The sequence below is a fragment of the Papio anubis genome, chromosome 2 (assembly GCF_008728515.1).
Source record: "Papio anubis isolate 15944 chromosome 2, Panubis1.0, whole genome shotgun sequence".
Lineage (NCBI taxonomy): Eukaryota > Metazoa > Chordata > Mammalia > Primates > Cercopithecidae > Papio > Papio anubis.
In genome coordinates, this window is record NC_044977.1 from 119888088 (window position 1) to 119906834 (window position 18747).

At 43.4% G+C, this 18747-nt stretch overlaps 1 protein-coding gene across 10 annotated transcripts in view; it reads left to right on the forward strand.

Annotated features, from left to right (window-relative positions):
- TNIK (TRAF2 and NCK interacting kinase) overlaps nucleotides 1–18747 on the forward strand; it is a 396690-nt gene that overhangs the window by 297862 nt on the left and 80081 nt on the right. For all 10 annotated transcript variants that reach the window (XM_021933792.2, XM_009201370.4, XM_021933794.2 and 7 more), the window contains one exon: nucleotides 3258–3462. In XM_021933792.2, the coding sequence (XP_021789484.1) occupies nucleotides 3258–3462 (205 nt within the window). The remainder of the gene's footprint in view (nucleotides 1–3257; nucleotides 3463–18747) is intronic.

The following is an 18747-nucleotide window of genomic DNA, read 5'->3' on the forward strand; positions in this document are numbered from 1 at the left end:
TAAAAATACTTAAAACTGCAACTTTCTGGAGACGTAAGTGGTATTTTCGGACTTGTGTTAGTTTGTGTCCGTTTGTTACTTCATACCTTTGAGAAACCCGTTCAGGCAGCCACTGTCCTTGTCACATGCCTTGGTATTTTCACTGCAGCCTAATCCAGGAGAAAGTGATTTTCAGAAAATCAAATTATATGTAGAGATGAACTCCAAACAAATACTTCTGGGCCATTCCTGTTGTCACCTGTTGGACCCCAGACTCCAGTTCTGTTTTATTGTCATTCCTACATTTTGAATTCCACTTGACTTTGATTCTGACTTTCTTCTAGTCTGCGTTTATAAGTAATTCAGGTTAGTGTGCTTGCACTGCCAGGATTTATCTTTGGTGAGCGAATTCAGCTTGGTAAGTCAAGGAGGGCAAGCCCACATCCCATGGTGCCATGCAGTATACCTGTGAAGTAAGACTTGGGGGGAATTGCACAAGCAGAAGACTCACCTAGGTATGGCCTCTCTCCTCGAACCATCCAAGGAGTGGACACTAATGCTCCTGAAGGATCAGTTCCTGTATCACTGAGGGAGAGCTTTCTGACCAGAACAGGGGCCAGCTTAGCCACCACTGCTAGAATGAGCCAGATGCCTTGTGTTCTTTTGTTATGCTAACTCAGACCTACTGAGCGGTATTCTTGCTAAGCTTCTATAAGAAGATGGAACTGAGCTTTCAGAGCCATCCAGTTTTTCTCACTTCACCTGCCACAGGATTCCTCAAGGTCAAAGACCGAATAATTCTTTCCTACCATCTGATACATAGCATGTTGGCCGCCCCCGGATTCACTGCATAAAGAAGATGATTGCCAAGTAGTGACACAGAAAATGAACATTCCTGAAAGGCAGAGGACCAAATGCCCTGCTTTCAGAGAAGTTGTACACCAGTGTTCAAAAGCTTATCCAGAGGACTGTGTCAGCCTTCTGACCACTTCCTGTAGAACTGAGAAACCCTATCTTTCTAACACTTGCTGAACTGTAGAATGGGAGTCACTCAGTGAGCCACTCAGCCTCACCTTAACACTTCTATAATTATAACGTGTCATTATATCATGCTGAAGATTATGTTCCAAGTCCTGTTTTTATGGACACATCTAATTAATCTTCATAAAATCCTGAGAAATAGAAAAGGACAATGGTTATCTCATTTTAGAAATGAGGTGACAGCTTAAGGGTTGCAACCAGGTTACACACAGAGTTAATGATTGAGTCACTCACACAGCTCAGATCTCCTGACATTGATTCAACATCAATTAATATTAATGGAGCATCCTCGTGTGCATGGGAGGCTGGGTTCCCAAGCCCCCTCCCCTTTGCACAGGGCAAGTGGCCTGTGTAGATAAGCGCCATCATTTGGGGTTTCAGAGTTTGACACAAAGGCTCTAAGTTTTAGAGAAGGCTTGTTAGTAGACGCCAAGCATTGTCTATGGAACATCACGAACAAAGCCTTTTTATGTCTTTTCATGGCAGTATCTCACACAGCACACTAACCACTCTCCAAAATCGATCCTTGGTCCTCCTGTCAACTGCCACCAAACCTGCTCCTCCCCCAGCATTCCTCATTCCTGTTCTTGTCACCACTGTCACCCAGCCACCGAAACAGAACCTGCAAGTCATCCCTTACTCCACGTCAGATCTGCCCACAGGCTTCGTGACCTCTGTCCTCAAATGCTCCTTCCTTCCTCCATCCCCTCTGCTCTCGTCCTGGGTGGCGTCCCCACCCCAGAACCACTCTGCAGCAGCAGTCTGACTTGCTGTGCTTGCCCTTGTACTCCTCGCGGAGGTCATCCATTCAGCAGCCAAACCCATCTGCTCATGTTGCTCTTCTACATAAAACCTTCCTGCGCCTGCACGGCTGTGGCGGCCCGCACCTAGCTCTCTGACCTCCTCTCGTACCCTTCTCCCTCTCGTTCACTCTGCTTTGGGAAGCCGGGCTGGTGTTCAGTTGCTCAAAAATAGGGTGCACACCTGTTTTCTCCTCAAGCCTCTAAACCTGCTTTTCCCTCTGCCTGGAACATTCTTCCTTCTTCATCAACTGCTTCCTTCCCAGAGAGGTCTTCTGACCACCCGTCTAAAAAGTAGGGCCTCAAAGCTTACCTCAGCTCCCCGCCACTGTCACTCTTAAACAATTACAATTTTGGTCTCCTATAGAGCCTATTAATACCTGAAGTTATTTGTCTGTATGTGTGTCCCATAAGAAGATAAGTTTAAAGAGGAAATTTATCTAGCAACTGCCATATCCTTAGAGCCTACTACAGTGACTGCCACATAACAGGTGCTCCATAAATAGTGTTTAATAGATTTATTTCAAATGGAAGCTTCCAGAAAGATTAAAAGGGCTAGGTTGGAATAAACAGAAGTCATTTCTCAGCTCCCTCTTAGGCTGCTCTGTAACTTTTAGTTGTTCACCTGCGAGTAGGGCAGCCCAGGATCACCGGCGAAGTAGGTAGAGCTTATTTACATCCTCTCGATCTCTGTCGCATGCACACACATTCATGTACAACCACCATTTTACAGAAGAGAAAACTGTTGCCTAAACAGAATCTAGGAACCAATGAGCTGGGTTGAAGTCCTAGCCTCACCCGCTGTGGCCAGAGCCAAACCAAGCCCTTTAAGTGTGGTACAGTCAGGCAAACCCTGACTTGGACTCAGCAAGCTTGGGCGCAGATCCTGGCTCTGTGTTGACCTTGACTCAAGGCTTTTCCATCGCTGGCTCATCACGACTTCACAGGAGCAGCCTGGCCTCTGCCTCATGGGGTTTGGCGTGAGGGAGTCGTATAGGTGAGGCCAATCTGTGCTTGTCTAAGTAGAGTAGGTTCCCTTTTTGCCCACCATTGTCCATTTTTATTGAAAATAATCTAGTCTGGGGCTCATGGCTTGCACACTGGCTAACGTCTTTAAAAACAAATCTTTGCCACGTCCCAAGGGCGAGGGAGTGGTGTGGATAGTCCTGGAGAAGGTGACAACTCTGAGAATGTGACATCCCTCTGTGGATGGAAGCAGCATTTGTTTGCCACAGTCATACTGAAAGGGAGGCAAGTCTCTTATCCTGATGCTGTTTCTTTGGGGTGAATGATTGAATTAGCAGAGGATCTAGGAGCCTGTGCTCTTCTTTCCCTGTGTGTGGGTGAATCATCTGTCCTGCTTCCCTCCTCTGAGGCCTTTTGGTAGCCATGGCCTCTGCCCCACGTGGGATCCTGATCACTCTCTCCTGCCCACAGCTCCATCCTGAATCTGCCAGGGGAGTCGACGCTGCGGAGGGACTTTCTGAGGCTGCAGCTGGCCAACAAGGAACGTTCTGAGGCCCTACGAAGGCAGCAGCTGGAGCAGCAGCAGCGGGAGAATGAGGAGCACAAGCGGCAGCTGCTGGCCGAGCGTCAGAAGCGCATTGAGGAGCAGAAGGAGCAGAGGCGGCGGCTGGAGGAGGTGAGGACCTTCTCAGGCCACCTCTGACCCCAAGCCTCTCAGTTGTGGTCACTCCCTAGGTGTTCCCTGGGGGCCCACATCCCACCCGTGAGCACACAGAGCTTAGAGGCACAAAGAGCTTGACTGCAAGGGCAGATAAGTCCTGAATGCGCTTACAAACAAGAAGCTTTCCCTGCTTTTTGCAGTGGTGTGGTCTTTTCAGAAAAGCAGGTGAAGGTCATCACCCCTTCCTGTCTCGCCATATATCACCTTCTCAGCACCTTCTAAGCTTTACTTAAAGTCACAGCCCCTCCCTCCAGCATGTCCTATTTCCCTGCCCTGCCTTATTCCTTTTACACAGCTCTTAGCACCTTCAAATATACTCTACATGTACTTTTACATGCCTGAATGTCCCTACTGGAATTTAAGCTCCATCAGGACAAGGGGATTTTCTCTCTCTTATTCCCTGATGTATCTCTAGCATGTAGTAGGTGCCTCATAAATATTTGTGGAATGAGTAAATTAATATATGAATGAACGAGTGAGTAGTTGAGAGGTGAAATATAGGTGTTAACTAGATCACAGCAAATAAGCAGATAAGTGGAATTTCAAGTATGGAAGAGTAGGACCTGCCTATTGATGCTCTGAATGCTAGGAAGAATGTTTCACAGATCCTTTCCCAGACATCCCTTAGTACCCAGGGCCTGTCCTCCAGCCTGTGGGCAAGACCTGCCTTCAGCAGCAGACACTGCTTATCTGTGTGGGAAGCCATACTGCTAGCCACAGTTGGCTGCATGCCTTGTCCTGGGCCAGACTCTCACCTTGTGGTCTTACAGACATTTGTGAAAGCCTCCTTCCCAGAACTTTGCCCAGATCTCTCAGGCCTCCTTCCTCTGCCAGATAAATCAAAGCCTCTAGACAATTAGGAAACCGAGAGAGCATATCTATTGGGGAAGCTGGGCAGCAGATGAAGGGCGCACGAACTGCTCGGTAATGGGGTAGTAATTTTACAGGTTCCCCAAACACCAGCTTGCTTCTCATTAATGGGCTTGCAGCAATTCACTTACTTTGTCAGGTGGCCACTGAAGACTTAGAGGGTGGTGAATTGCAGTCACCAGGAGCAGATTGCTTTTTAAATGGTACATCAAGGTCCAGCCTCCCTGGTTTAAATCAGTGAGGGCCTCAGTTCCAGTTTGCAGTAAATCCCATCAACCTCATTATGTCCCTCAGATATCAGTTTCAGATCAGCAACAGTAATACTCAATGGTTACAATTATTGAGTGACTTTAGTGTGTCAAGCACCAGGCAGAATGCTTTGCTTATAGCCACTATCTCATCTACTATACTTATCTCTTTTCCTATATCGATTATCTCTCATGCAAAACTCGTATAATCCCCATTTAACAAAGAAGAAACTGAGGTTCAGGGAGGGAAGTAATTGGTCCGATGTTGCAGGGTACTGTGTTTAGTACTTTACACGAATTGTCTCATTTAATCTTCACAATAATCTCCAGTCTAAAGATAATGTAGCTGAGTCTTAGAGAGGTTAGTAACTTGTTAAAGGTTGAGAAGAAAACCAGGTTTCAGATCCAGGGGATTGGCCTGCAGAGACTAAGCACCAAGTCACCGCATATGTTCTGTCTCTCCACTGATAAGTCAGAGTTGGTATGCTTTTCACATCCTTCATCTGGTCTCTGTGTCTGTGGACTTTTACCCTGAACATTTAAGTTCTGCACAAGGGCACAGAATCTGTGCCCAACAGATGCTCACCTTTGACCTGGGTTCTGTCTCATGCTCCCAGTCAGAGCTATTGCCAAGGCCTCCTTTGTGTCTCTTCCCTTGTGGCATTTGATCGAACCGCTACCATGGAGCAAGTCAGAGTTCAGCTGACTGAGGCATGTGCATCCACAGAGACACACCCTGTCAATCCTGGCTTCACAGAAGACGTCAGCCAGCATGCATGAGGACATAAGCCTTTTGCTCTGTGTACCAATAGGCATGAGCCTTGGCTCTGCACCAGAAGCAGGAATGCTTCTGGCCACAGAGCATTGATAGATTACACCAGCTTTCTCTTTTGATCCTTCATCTTAGTCTATAGCACAGTGGAGAAGAACAAGGAATACTAAGTACTCAGACAGCTGTAAATTCTGAACCCCTAGGTCATGACATTCTCTCCCACCAGGAACTCTTCTGTCGTGTCCTGCTCCTGCCATGTCCCCTTCTATGTCTGCTTCCCTGGTCTTTGGTGATCAGTCGTGTTTCTGGTGTCCTGAGTAGGAACTTGGACTACATTGTCACATAGAAACTGTTAAAACCCATAGTTCAGCTTGAGAATTTAGCTTCATTGTGAGTCATTTTTCCTTTTGTAGGAAAAGCATTCCCACTTAGCTACTCCTTTGGTCACACATGACTATGTATGTTATAGCTTTTGGATTTGGTGATCTCAAATGTCACCTCCCACCAGAGGTTTCCTAAGGAAGCCCTGCACGTCCTTTACTATCTATGAGTAACCATGTGGATTTGGCTAAGCTCTCTAAATCAGTGTCTGTATATTCTTAGAAGGACTTTGAATATACACTGAATGTGGTCGTTGATCAGCTTTATGAAAAGGATGTGGCTTCAGGCCAATTAAATGGTGTAGAGAAGACTCAGCTTTTGACCAGTGTTGAAGTACAACCTATAACAAGGCTCCAGGAACTTGATGAAACCCAGCTAAAGTGAACGAGTCCATCAATGGTGAGAAAAAGTACAAGGAGGACCTCTTCTAGTTTTACTCAGCTCAATAAAAATTTCTATTACTTGGCATGAACAAAATACAACTTGTTTTATTCTGTATCATGGAGTTAGGATCCAAGAATGGGAACCTTCAGGGGACAAGGCTTCTACTTTTATAATCTTGAGCAAGTCTGTGGTGATGTTTGATTCTACTCGAGTTTTGAAATGATATTAGTGATTTATACATATGTTTCAAAATGCTGAGAGCATTCTATGCCTTCATTTTGGGGAGCATGCCTTTAAGTCACAGGAATGAATCAAATAGACCTCAGAAGCACCTGCTCCCTGGTAGTACGTTTTATTCTTTCGAGACTTTTCAGGACACCAACATTCTCATGTAGTACCCTTCGAGACCATCCTAACATTGTCCGGTTATAAAAATAACCAGTTCTATCTGGCCAAAAAATATACACTTTGGCTCCATCCCATGAATTTTTTTTTTTTTTTTTTGAAGAGGTATCACCTGTATCTTATTGGCCAGTAATCATGGAGCATTAATGTACAAAGTAAGAACCTGGCAGCCTAAAAATGTAAACTCTCTCTAAGCCTCTAACTTTTTATCGTGACTGAGGCTTTCAAGGATGTTAGACTCAATTGTTGTTGTTGTTTTTAAGCGTGAGGTTGAATGAAAACCTTTTCCCGAGGTCTGTAGGTGGTCATTTGACAAATATTCAGTGAACACCTCTGTTGTGTGGGCACCATGCTAGACACTAGAAATACAAGCTCCCATTGTGACGATTAGATCTGTGAGGGAAACAGTCACGAAGCAAATAATCAGCCAAGTAGTCATTTATCATCACAGCAATGACTGCCGTGGTGGAGGAGAGTGGCATGCTAAAAGAGCATGCCACAGGGTGGGAGGCTCACCTGGCTTGGTCGGAGTCCGTCGGAGTCCTGCTAGAGGAGGGAGTGAGGCATGGAGAGACACCAGGCAGGGAAGCCATGGCACAGTCATGCAGGGCTTTGTAGACCATGTTGATCACTTTGAATTTTATTCTAAGAAGAGTGGGAAACTATTGATGTGTCTTCACTAAGGGAATAGAGTAAGATCTGCCTTTTTCAAATGAAACTTTGGCTGCTGCAGGGTAAGTGCTGGAAAGAAGCAAGAGTAAGTGGAAGAGACAAGTTAGTCCAGGCCAGAGAGTATGATGCTTTGGACAGATGATGGTAGAGTGGGGATTGAGAAAAGTGGACATGTTTGAGACAAATGTAGCCTGTGGACCATGCAGGATGTGCAAGTTGATTAGACATCAGGAATGAGGAAGAGCAGCCAACAGTAATAGTAGTCCAATCCATGCTGTTGGATTATGTAGAGATGGCCATAGAAGAGGGGCCAAAGATAAGAAAAATAGGAATTATTGGTTTGTGGTAATAAAAGTACACATGAGAAGAGAGTGTGGGCCTGAGCTCTAAGAACTTAGAACAGGCAAGGAAGAGACAGCAGAGAAATTTGATAAGGGAAGTGGAAAGAACGCCTGGAGAGTTTGATGCTATAGAAGCAAAGATTTAGTATTCAAGCATAAGGATGGAGCTAAAGGGGCCAACTCTGCAGAATGCTGCTCAGAGGTCAGGAAGACAGTAGCATCTTTTGGTTTCAAATGACAAAGAGGATATTGAAAACATAGTTTTTGTGTAGTACTCCCTAGAAATGCTTTCATTTCCTGTCTGTTTCTGGGAAGGGAAGCAACCTGCCCAGGAAGTCAGTAGATCTGCACTTGGAGTGGAAAAACATCCATTTTTGAGGGCCACCATGTACTACTACTACTACGTGCGTGCCCTGGCAGTTCTTATTCTCCCTGCACCTCCACTTCCTGAGCTCTACAGATGAGGTCAGTAGCAAAGCTTGTTCCCACCACCAAAGTCGTCCTGAGGATTAACCAGAAAAATGGATATAAAAGAACTTTATTGATTGCCAAAAGCTGGACAGACCTCACTTTTGAGGACTTTTCAAATTCAGCTTCAATACTTTTAATGAGACCCACCTTATGCTTGTGTTGGAACTTTTCATAATTCCATGCTCATCCATTTGCTGTCAGCTTTTTGTTCACATTCTCTGTTACCATACATTTTTCCTTTTTTCTCTTTAATTAATTAATTAATTTATTTTTTGAGATGGAGTCTACTCTGTCGCCCAGGCTGGAGTGCAGTGGCATGATCATCTCAGCTCACTGCAACCTCTGCCTCCCAGATTCAAGCAATCATTATGCCTCAGCCATCTGAGTAGCTGGGATTATAGGCATGCTCCACCACGCCCAGCTAGTCTTTGTGTTTTTAGTAGAGATGGGGTTTTGCCATATTAGCCAGGCTGGTCTCAAACTCCTGGCCTCAATTGATCTGCCTGCCTCAGTCTTGCAGACTGCTGGGATTACAGGCGTGAACCACCGTGTCTGGTCACCATTCACTCTTCTCTTAGGGTAACCAAGCCAGTCTCACAGCAACTCAGCTGTGCAAGCTGAAGCCCAAACCCAGAGAAGCCCTGGTGTGGACGGTTGTTCTTTGGAACCTTAGTAGCTTCTTCCAAATGCTCCTAGACAGCCCCCACCCACAAAAGAGTGGTGAGGTAGTGGGGAAGCTGCCAAGTTTCTTTAAGAATCACAGTGCAGGACAGCATATTGATGCTCTGGAAGTCCTGGGACAGCAGAGCATTTCGTAAAATTCTGTTGAGCATGAAGTTGTATTTTGGTTAACAGCATGGAGTCTAGAACCTAAGACTGCCAGGGGTCAAATCCCAGCTTTCTTCCTTATTAGACGTGTGACCGGAGTCAGTTCTTTAACTTTCCTGTTTTACAGTTTCCTCATCTGTAAAGCAAGAAATAACAATAGCATTTACCTCACAGGGCTGTTGTGAAAATTAAATGAGTTAATTCATAGAAAGCCTGCCGACATCACTAACACACAGTGAGCCCTCAAGAAATACGAGTTGTTCCTGCTAGTGTTGTAGGTGCCTTTGACCAAAGTCAGGGAAACAAATTTCCAAAGTTTGAACTTCTTTCTGTGCTGCAGTCAAACGTTTTTGGATTTATTAAAATAAATGTAAATAGATAAGCTTCTTTCCATGCTTTGGGAAGAATATTTGTTATAATACTAGGAAGAATTCAGTTCTATCATTAAGAGCAATAAATGTCTAATAGTTCTTAGATGGCCAGCTTTAGGTTCATGTAGAGGTAAAATACACCATCTTTACAGGCCAAGGCCAAGGTTTAATCCTAGCTGTGTGGTCTTGGGCAAATTACTTAACCTCTCTGAACCTCAGTTTCCTTATATGCACATTTGGTAAAAAAAAATATTTACTTTTCAGGATTGTTGAGAAGTAAATGAAACCATAAATACAGAGGACTTGGCACAATGCCTAACACAAAAACTGGATTGATATTCTTGGGAGAATATTTTATTGTTAGTTTGGAACTGATGATTTCAAAGTATAGTGCTGTTAATTTTTTCATTTTAATGGTGCTCTCTATAGATAGCATTTCCCTATTCCCTGTCTTCCTTAACTGCTTAATGTACCTTCCCTGTTTAGTGTAAAACCTTGACTTTTTCATCCCCTTTGAAGGCGTTTTTCCAGAGCACATTTTCATTATGTCTTACTGGGCAGTCTATCTGCTGGTGACTTAGCCTGCAGTCCTGGCCTTGTCAGGACAAGGAGGCAGCCCATTCTTCATCCTTTTGTGGATGTCTTGTTTAGTAGGGTCAACTGCCACCTTGGGAAGCCTCCTTTTCCCAGTAAAACCTAGAGGACCTTCCCCTGGAGAAACTGCCTTCTGATGGATTATCTTATCAGAATTTCTTGCCGTCATTTCCAACACCGTATAATTATGATCCCATCATTGCCACCAAGTGGCTGCATGAAATTTCATTTCCTAACAATATCTAAATAAGGTTCATAGGAAACAGAGATCTTGTGCTGAGTGAATAACAAGCTTGCATCAGGGAAATAATACCTTACGAGTGACCCTTTCACCAAAAAGGTGAGAACGTGGCAGTTCAGTAAGACATTGCCAGGGTTTGAATCTCAGCTCTGCCACTTACTGCCTTTGTAATTTTGAGCAAGACATGACTTCTCTATGCCTCAGTTTGGCCACTTACAAAATGGAATGTAATACATACAAACCACTTAGAACAGTGTCTGGCAACTGAGTAAACACCTGAGGAAGTTCAAGGAGAGTGTTACATGTGAAGGGAAGAATCTTGCTTCTCATTAGCTGCTTTGTTATTGCTGCCCTGGGTCATCTCTTTCCAGGGTGAGGGCTTGAAGCTGACTGCAGCCTGAGCAAGTGCAGTGGGCAAAAGCAGGAGACAGGAAGATGGTGTGGCTTTTTACCAGTGCAGCCTTTCTACCCACTGGACCACACTCCCAGGCCCCAAGCCAGAGGAAAGCACTGTGAGCAAGAATAATTCTCCCATCTCAGAGCCTGGAGTGTTAACACATCAGCACTCCCGAGAAGTGGTCTTTAATTCACTTAATCTTTAACCACAGGTGTCCCAGTGTGTCCTGTGAGCAGTGGCTGGCTAGTTGGAGGCAGCACAGCTTTTTATTCCTGGATGTCATTAGCATCAACACAAGACTGAACACTTTCTAGCTGGGCTTTTGCTCTGTTATTTCAATAACTGAACAGAAATTATGAAACAGCTGGGAACCAGCCTGGCAAATCAGATGCTTATTGTCCAGGACAGAGTGTGCCCATGGGCTTTGGATAATGGTCAGTAATCGCATGCACGTGTAATCACACTTGTGTTTCAGGGAGCTATGTCATCTGCATGGATATAAGGAACCCTACCTCCCAGTGGATCCCCAAAGGGCTTCTTGTTCTAACTTATGTGTTGTGCCATAGGAGTTCTGACTTTGTCCGCTTTGTCACCTGGATCCTGTGATGGGAGGGGTTTCCTGCCACAGTGCGGAAGTTGGGCTGACGTCCCTATCTTATAGTGTAAAATGATACTGAAATCTGGAGTCCTTTTGCCCAAGCTCCTGCCTATGCTTTTAAGACATAAGAAGGTAGAGTACGCTAGTGTTTTATACTTAACAGCATTTCATACTGAAAAAAAAAACCCGGAGTTAGGCAGTTGCTGATCCTTGGTGTATCTAGAGTACCTTGCATGGAAGGTAGGGATGGCTTTTTAGTGCCTGCACGCAACTGACATCACACAGACCTACCTTCCGTTGTCTAGGGTCTTCACAGAACCACCTTTATTACATCTAGTCTGTATGTTTTGTGTGTTCACAGTCTTCTTAGTTATTCCTAACCATAGAACTATGATAACAAAATAGTTTCACATGAAATCTTATTTCACATGACATTTAAGTTGAATTGCTTTTATTTCGACACTTGTTTTCTTTAGTGAGTGGTTTTATAGAATCATGGAGGCTGGGGAATATTAGGAACCTCAAAAGTGATCTCAGCCAATTCTTCTCTCAAAGCAAGAATTCCTTTTGCAATATTCTTCAAACAGGGTTATCTAACCTGTTTAACATATAATCTTACCTTGTATGTCTGTGAGCTTGAGGCAGCACATTCTATTTTTGAACAACTCCTAATGTTGGAAAATTTATCGTTTCATCGATTCAAGTTCTTGTGATATCCTTGCCTTATTACAGGTTGTGCCAAATAAAACTGAAATTCCCTGCATATCTGCTCCAGAAATGTGTGAAGACACTAATAATGTTTTTCTACAAATGCTCCCAGTTCCTGCAACCTTTCTACATATAAGTTAGCATCTTTAGTATCATCTCGGGAGTACTGGTGTGGCCCGCTCTGTAAACACTGTGTTAATAAACTGACTGGCTTGTCTTCATAGGACTCAATCTGAGGGTCTCATACTAAGTCTTCAGAATGATGACAGTAGGAATTTGGGGGTTTCATCTGCATTTGACTTTCACACTAACATTCAGAATCATAGGTACTAGGGGTGTCCATCAAGCCATTCTTGCTCCTCTGTATGACACCCGGGAAATCCCATGTGGTGGTTCTCTCTGGAGAAACTGAGACTCAGAGACACTGTGGAGCTTGTGAATAATCACATTGACTAGCATCCATAGAAGAAGCAGGATGAAAATTCTTCCGCAAGTCTCCGTGAAGCTCAGTCTGTTTAGAACTGTCATGCCTCTTTCTGTGTCCGTAAAGACCAGCTTGCACACATGTGCTTGATAGTGCTTAGCCATGGGGCTGTCTGCTTACGAAACGTTGGTCTGTGAGCACAAAGAAAAGCCTTCATTTAGGCAGTTAATTTTTAGGAAAGCTCTCAAAGGGTAGGTTGGATAGTTTCTCTCTCATGGTATAAAGTAGGTATAGAAAGAAAGGAATGAGTTATATCCAGCCTGTCTAGCTTTCTCAATGTTCTCTGATTACTATTTCTGTGAAGAAAAGGTAGGTAACAAGTAAAGACAGAAAGAGGGGAAAATGGCAGCTTTAAAAAGCATTGGACAGTGTCTTTTACTTTGTATATACGATGTGTCAACCTGCTTCTTGTGGACCAAAACGAGGCAGCATGGCAAGAGCCAGGCACAGAGTATAAGTCCTGGCCTTGCACTTACCAACCGAGTGAACTTGGGCAAGACATTGGCCTGGACGTGCCTCAGTTTCCTTATCTGTCAAATGGGGGTGATGACAGTATTACCTGCCTCAAAGGGTTTTGGGGGGAATTAAATGAGTTAATATGAGTGCAGTGCTTGGCATCATAGGATGCACGATGTAAGTGTTCTTCATTATTATTCAGAGTTAGCATTCTTTTTATTTCATTGTCATATAGTGAATTCAGAGGTGCCAGACTGCTTCCCCATCACTCTTGTGTCCTTACATAAAAAAAGGTTTGGAACCCCAGTTTTAGTCACAAGGAATCATGCCCTTACCTATAGTCATTGGTTTGCAATGATCTTTCCAAAACTAAAATTTTAGGATATGTTAAATGAGAAAACGGAATGCCCAGAAGCTGGAATACCTCTCATCACAAGTGTAGCTCCATGAAGCTTATACAGAACAGTCCTATTTAAAGTGAGGGGGCATATGTGATGTGCAGTCAATTCAAAAGACCACACTGGGTCCTTTCATTCTGAGTGTCTTTGAACAGAGAGCCCCTGGGTGGAGGGGATGGTTTGAGGTACTTCCCAAGGAGCCTGACTTGATCTTGCACCAGCCGTTTTCCTGTCCTCTGGAGGCCAGCTCGGGTCTTCCACTGTCACAGTGGGGTTTCGTCTCACCACTTTCAGGAGGTCACCCAAGATGAAAAGCAACAGGAGCTCTCCAAGGGCAAATAAGAATTCTGCTTCGTTTCACTCTGAATGGTTAGATTTTTGCTTTGCAATGTAACATAATCTTGCTCAGATTCTTAGAACGAACAGATTTGCAAGATTACTTAATCTCCCCCCTCATTGAAAGTTTAGCTGAAGGTGACTTACTCAAGGTCAAACAACATTCATTCATTCATCACTTTTTTTTTTTTTTTTTTTGAGATGAAGTCTCACTCTGTCACCCAGGCATGATCTCATATAGTGGCACGATCTTGGCTCACTGCAACCTCCACCTCCCGGGTTCAAGCAATTCTCCTGCCTCAGCCTCCCGAGTAGCTGGGATTACAGGCATGCACCATTACACCCAGCTAATTTTTGTATTTTTAGTACAGATGTGGTTTCACCATGTTGGTCAGGCTGGTCTCGAACTCCTGACCTCAGGTGATCCACCCATCTTGGCCTCCCAAAGTGCTGGAATTACAGGTGTGCGCCACCACACCCGGCCATCAAACACATATTTACAGAGCGCTGCTATATATATATGTGGTCTTCAGTGTTCGTATCGGTGGCAGTGCAGGACCAGAATCTAGTCTCAGTGTTTCCAAACCATTTTATTATTTCCCCGTTGCCTCTCTTGCCTACTCCTCTCTCCCAATGACACGTTGCATTGCGGCTATAGGATATTAATTCTCAGATGTGGATATCACTTGAGTCCATATAATGGGAAATGTGATGTATATAAAAGGTGGACCAGGGCCAGGGTTTGTTTCTCATTTTTTTGGCTTATACTCTTCTTCATGACTTTTCCTCATTCCACAAGGGGACTTAAGGTGGCTTAAAGAGATTAATACTTTTAATTAAAAGTAAAATAAACAAGGAGACAAAGTAGAAGGGAATATAAAGTAGAAGAGAGAAAGAAGATGCAGGCAGGAGCGGGGTCAGTGCACAGAATGCCTGCACAACATGGCATCAGCGCTGTTGCCCAGGGCAGTCACTAATCTGCTCTGAGGCCTGACACTCGAGAAAAGAGACAAATGTGAAGTGGTTGAGATTCATGTTGTCCATCAGATAAATCAGTTACTCAGGCAAGCTTTCTGAGATCACACTGAAAACTACACTTGCCTAGTAAGTAGTGCAATGAATAATGTCTGAGGCAATATTCCCGGCATAAATGCAGTGGTTAGCTTTATTCAGCTATTTTGAAGACATCATAAAATGCAATTTTATGGCATTGCAATTCACCAAAGTCACTTCTGTGAGAGCTAGAACACCCTACTATAGTGCAGACTTTTCTGCTTATCTAACGTAATCTAGGAAGAGCATTTAAAGAAAAAAAAAAAAAAAGTAAGACTTGACTCCACAGCTCTTGTGAGGAACATGCATGAGGATTATTTCTTACAACTAGACCTCTAATAACAATTCAGAATTTAAGGGTTGAGGTGATATTCTCTGCAAAGAATTTAAACAGTGAAAATTCTACATAGCCAATTTGGGACACATGTATTACCTTCAAGGGCCCCCTGAACAGGGGGGACAAAATTACTATTCCCTCATTAAAATTAACTAACAAATTCACATGCTTGAAAGTGCATCCACACAGCCTCTACCTAGAGGTGGCCTGAGGGGAGAGTTCACAGGGAAGATCAAAACTGCCCCCAGTAGATCCCCAGATAGAGCAATCCCACCACTGACTGTATAGTCAGAGGAAGGGAAGTCTGTGTGTTCAAAAGATAGCTGTGCTGCTTTGTTTATCGCAGCACTATTCACAATAGACAAGATATGGAATGAACCCAAGTGTCAATCAGTGGATGCGTGAATAAAGAAAATGTGGTACTTATATACAATGAAGTACTATTCATCCATAAAAAAGAGTGAGATTCTGTTGTTTGCAGCAATGTAGATGAATCTGGAGGACATTATATTAAGTGAAATATGCCAGACACAGAAAGACAAATACCATATGATCTCACTCACTGGTGGAATCTCAGATGTCGCTCTCATAGAAGGAGAGAGTAAAATAGTGGTTACCAGAGGATTGGCAGGGGGCAGTAGTGAGAGACCCGTCAATGGCTGCAAAGCTATAGACGAGAGGAATAAGTGCTGGTGTTCTGTTGCATAAGAAGATGACTAGAATTCACAATGTATTACATATTTCAAAATAGCTATAAAAAGTTTTTGAATACTTTCATCACAAAGAAATGATAAGTGTTTAAGATGGTAGATATGCTAATTATGCTGACGTGATCATTACATAATTTATACATGTATCTAAACATCACATTGTACCCCATAAATATGTCCAATTATTACATGTCAATCATAAATATTTAAAAGAAATTTTAAATATTTCATGCCTTTCTCTAATATTTAAAATTAGAAATTATAAATATTTTAAAATAAAAATAAAAAAGAATTGTCCCAGAAAGAAATTATCCTTGGTGAACACCAACAGAAGACAAAAGGGACATGAAGTCCCTGATTATCTACTCCATAGAGTAAGGCAACAATTGTTAGGGCCTGGAAAACTTTAACAGTAGGTTCTATCCATGATCTCCCCACCAGGAAACAAAATTAAGAAACTTATAAGAAGCCAATGAATGTCCAATTTTAAGGAATATAACTTTTGGCAATGCCTACAAGAAGACATGGATGAAAATATACTTCTAGGCAGTTCAATATAGGTGGAGAACCTGCCAACAGTTTCAGAGTAGTTGGTTTAAGCCATTCTTTTCTGATAGCAGGACCACTATCTTCATTATGCATAATTTGAATAAGATCTAGGAATGCTATTTGATACTCCCCTTTCCCTTTTTTTCCAGCTTAGACTCTTATTCCCTTATTTTTCACGCCTTTCTCTAAGATGGCAAACAGGTACATGCCAGTGCCAACTATAGGTGACTCTTTTTAGAAGAACATTCTCCAGTTATTTCTGTGCTCAACATAAAAGAATGTTCCAGCCAATAAGAGCTACTTAAGAAGGGCATCAAAGAGCAAAGGTCTGGTACAAAGCTCTGCAGGGCTTTCGCTTTTCTATTACTTATCCAATTTGCAGTATTCACAACAAATATCATTGGTGGCTGGCCTGATATGGAAACAATGGGAGATAAAAATAAGTGGAACAGAGATCTTGCCCACAAACAGCTTTCAATCTAGATTGCAAAGTTGGTAAGATATACTCAAATAACCATACTATGAGGTATGGAAAGATAGCCATGCCATCAGTATTGATAGGAGGGAAAATTCTACAAAGAAATTTAAGAGGATACTGTGTTGTCTTTTCCTCAAGTTTCTTACTCTGTTCAGCTCAACAAACTCTTAGGTGCACCCGCCAGGTGCCAGGCCCCCATGTGAGGGGTTGGGGTACAGCAGAAATCAGGCACTGGCCTTGCCCTCAGAGAGCTGCTTCTAGCAAGAGTCATCAAAGCTTTGTAAAGGTGTCTGCCTGAGGCCAGGGACTTGGTCTTGCATTGATATGTTTTTATATATCCCCTCCCTCAAACAGCCCCATGCACAGGAGGAGAGAAAGCAAACATTTTTTCAGGAATGGCATTAACATTGAGACACAACAGCTGGAAATTGGCAGGGTGCCCTCAGAAGGCTGGGAAAGTGATTTATTTTTCCAACCTCACCATAGGAACCGAAGCCCTGGCAGATGCCTCCATGTGTTAGCGGCGGCTGATCCGAGTGAGATCATTATTAATTATTAGTTACTTTTGAGTGTCTTTCGCAGAAACTACAGAGTACTTGGGAAGCCCAGACACTCTTGAGTTGCAATCAATACTGTATACACCTTGCACGGGAACCTGAGTGGCATGTAATTATAAACCAGTATTGATTCCTGGCAAAGGGGTTCAAAATGTATAAATCTTTCACATAAAAATCAGCTAACTCTTCAAAGGGCTTGATTATTTTCCTTTCCTTAAGAAAGAGACGGATGGTTGGAGTAAGAAACTTGAAATGTTAGCTAAATTAGGGCTATTTCCTGCCAGGATCCAGATCTGTACACATAATTATTTTATTCTCTGTGCTGGCACTGATTCACTTTGGTTGAGTATTGGAAATGTCTCTGTTTTGGGTCTGTAATCCAAATTATTCAGTCCGTGTCTATGCTGATGTTTTCTACTCGCATCTTCCTATATTATTTTTCTGTAAAACAAATACTCACATGTCTGGGATTTGCCTCATGCTGGTACCCACCCCACTCCTGCTTTTCCTGCTCTTCTCTATCCCATCGTCCAGTTTCCCCTTGGCCCGGAACTTCACCTGCCCTCTTACAAACCTATCGTCACCAAATCCTGCCTATTTTATTGTGGCCTAATTCTAATTGCTGCTTCTAAATTGGTGTCCACTGAAGTCCTATTAGAATGACCAGAAACCTGTATAGTTGTTAGTCTTTCTTCCTCTTGGCTGTGTCTCTATCCTCAGCAGTGATTACAAACATGGACTCTCATCCCGCCTTTGCTGAAATCATCGATGCCCTATCATTTTATGCCTAGATCCACAGAATGGCCTTGCACTGCTTTTCAGTTTCTAGTGTTGCCCCTTTCCATGGCTGATGGGAAGGCCTTTTGAAAATGCAAGTCTGATCAAGTCATTTGGCTGCATGAAGTCCTCCAATAGCTCTCCTTCGCCTGCAATCTAAGATGGACAAATCACTGTTGATCTGGAAGTGACAGAAACTGAGTCTTAAGAGATGCAGCTTATCTCCCAAGACCCAGAGGTTATTGGAAGACAGAAGGTCCAGAGGATTGCTGCAGGAGCTCCATCGGGAGGGCTTCCGCATGGGCTTCTTTGGCATTTTGAATCTCTGTAGTTGGTTTAGCTGGGGCAGAGACACAAAACTTGTGTACAAAACTATCTCCCTGGTTGTGTAGAGCTAACTTATCAGTGTGAGACAGTCACAATTTACTCTCCTCTGGGTAGGTACCTCATGTTTCCTGAGCCATGCAGTGAAATCGTATTGAGAATGTTACAAGGGAATGGGCCCCCTGGTATGTCCCCTCTGAACTTCATATATGAGGAAAAAGAAATCCCAAAGCCAGTAAAGGATCCGACACAAAGGGCCAGCCGCCTCTCTCAAAAGGCACACTAATGCCAGGATGTATGAGAAAACACTTGGTAATATGTGACAGTCCTGTGCATTGCAGGATGTTTGGCATCATTAGCCTCTCATGCTAAATGCCAATCATGCTCCTCAGTCATCGGAACCAGCAAAAATACTCCTCACATGCCCTTAGATAGTTGCAAATGCTTCAGCGAGAGGTAATGGCACTGCCCCTACTTGAGAACCAATGGCTCCTGTAACT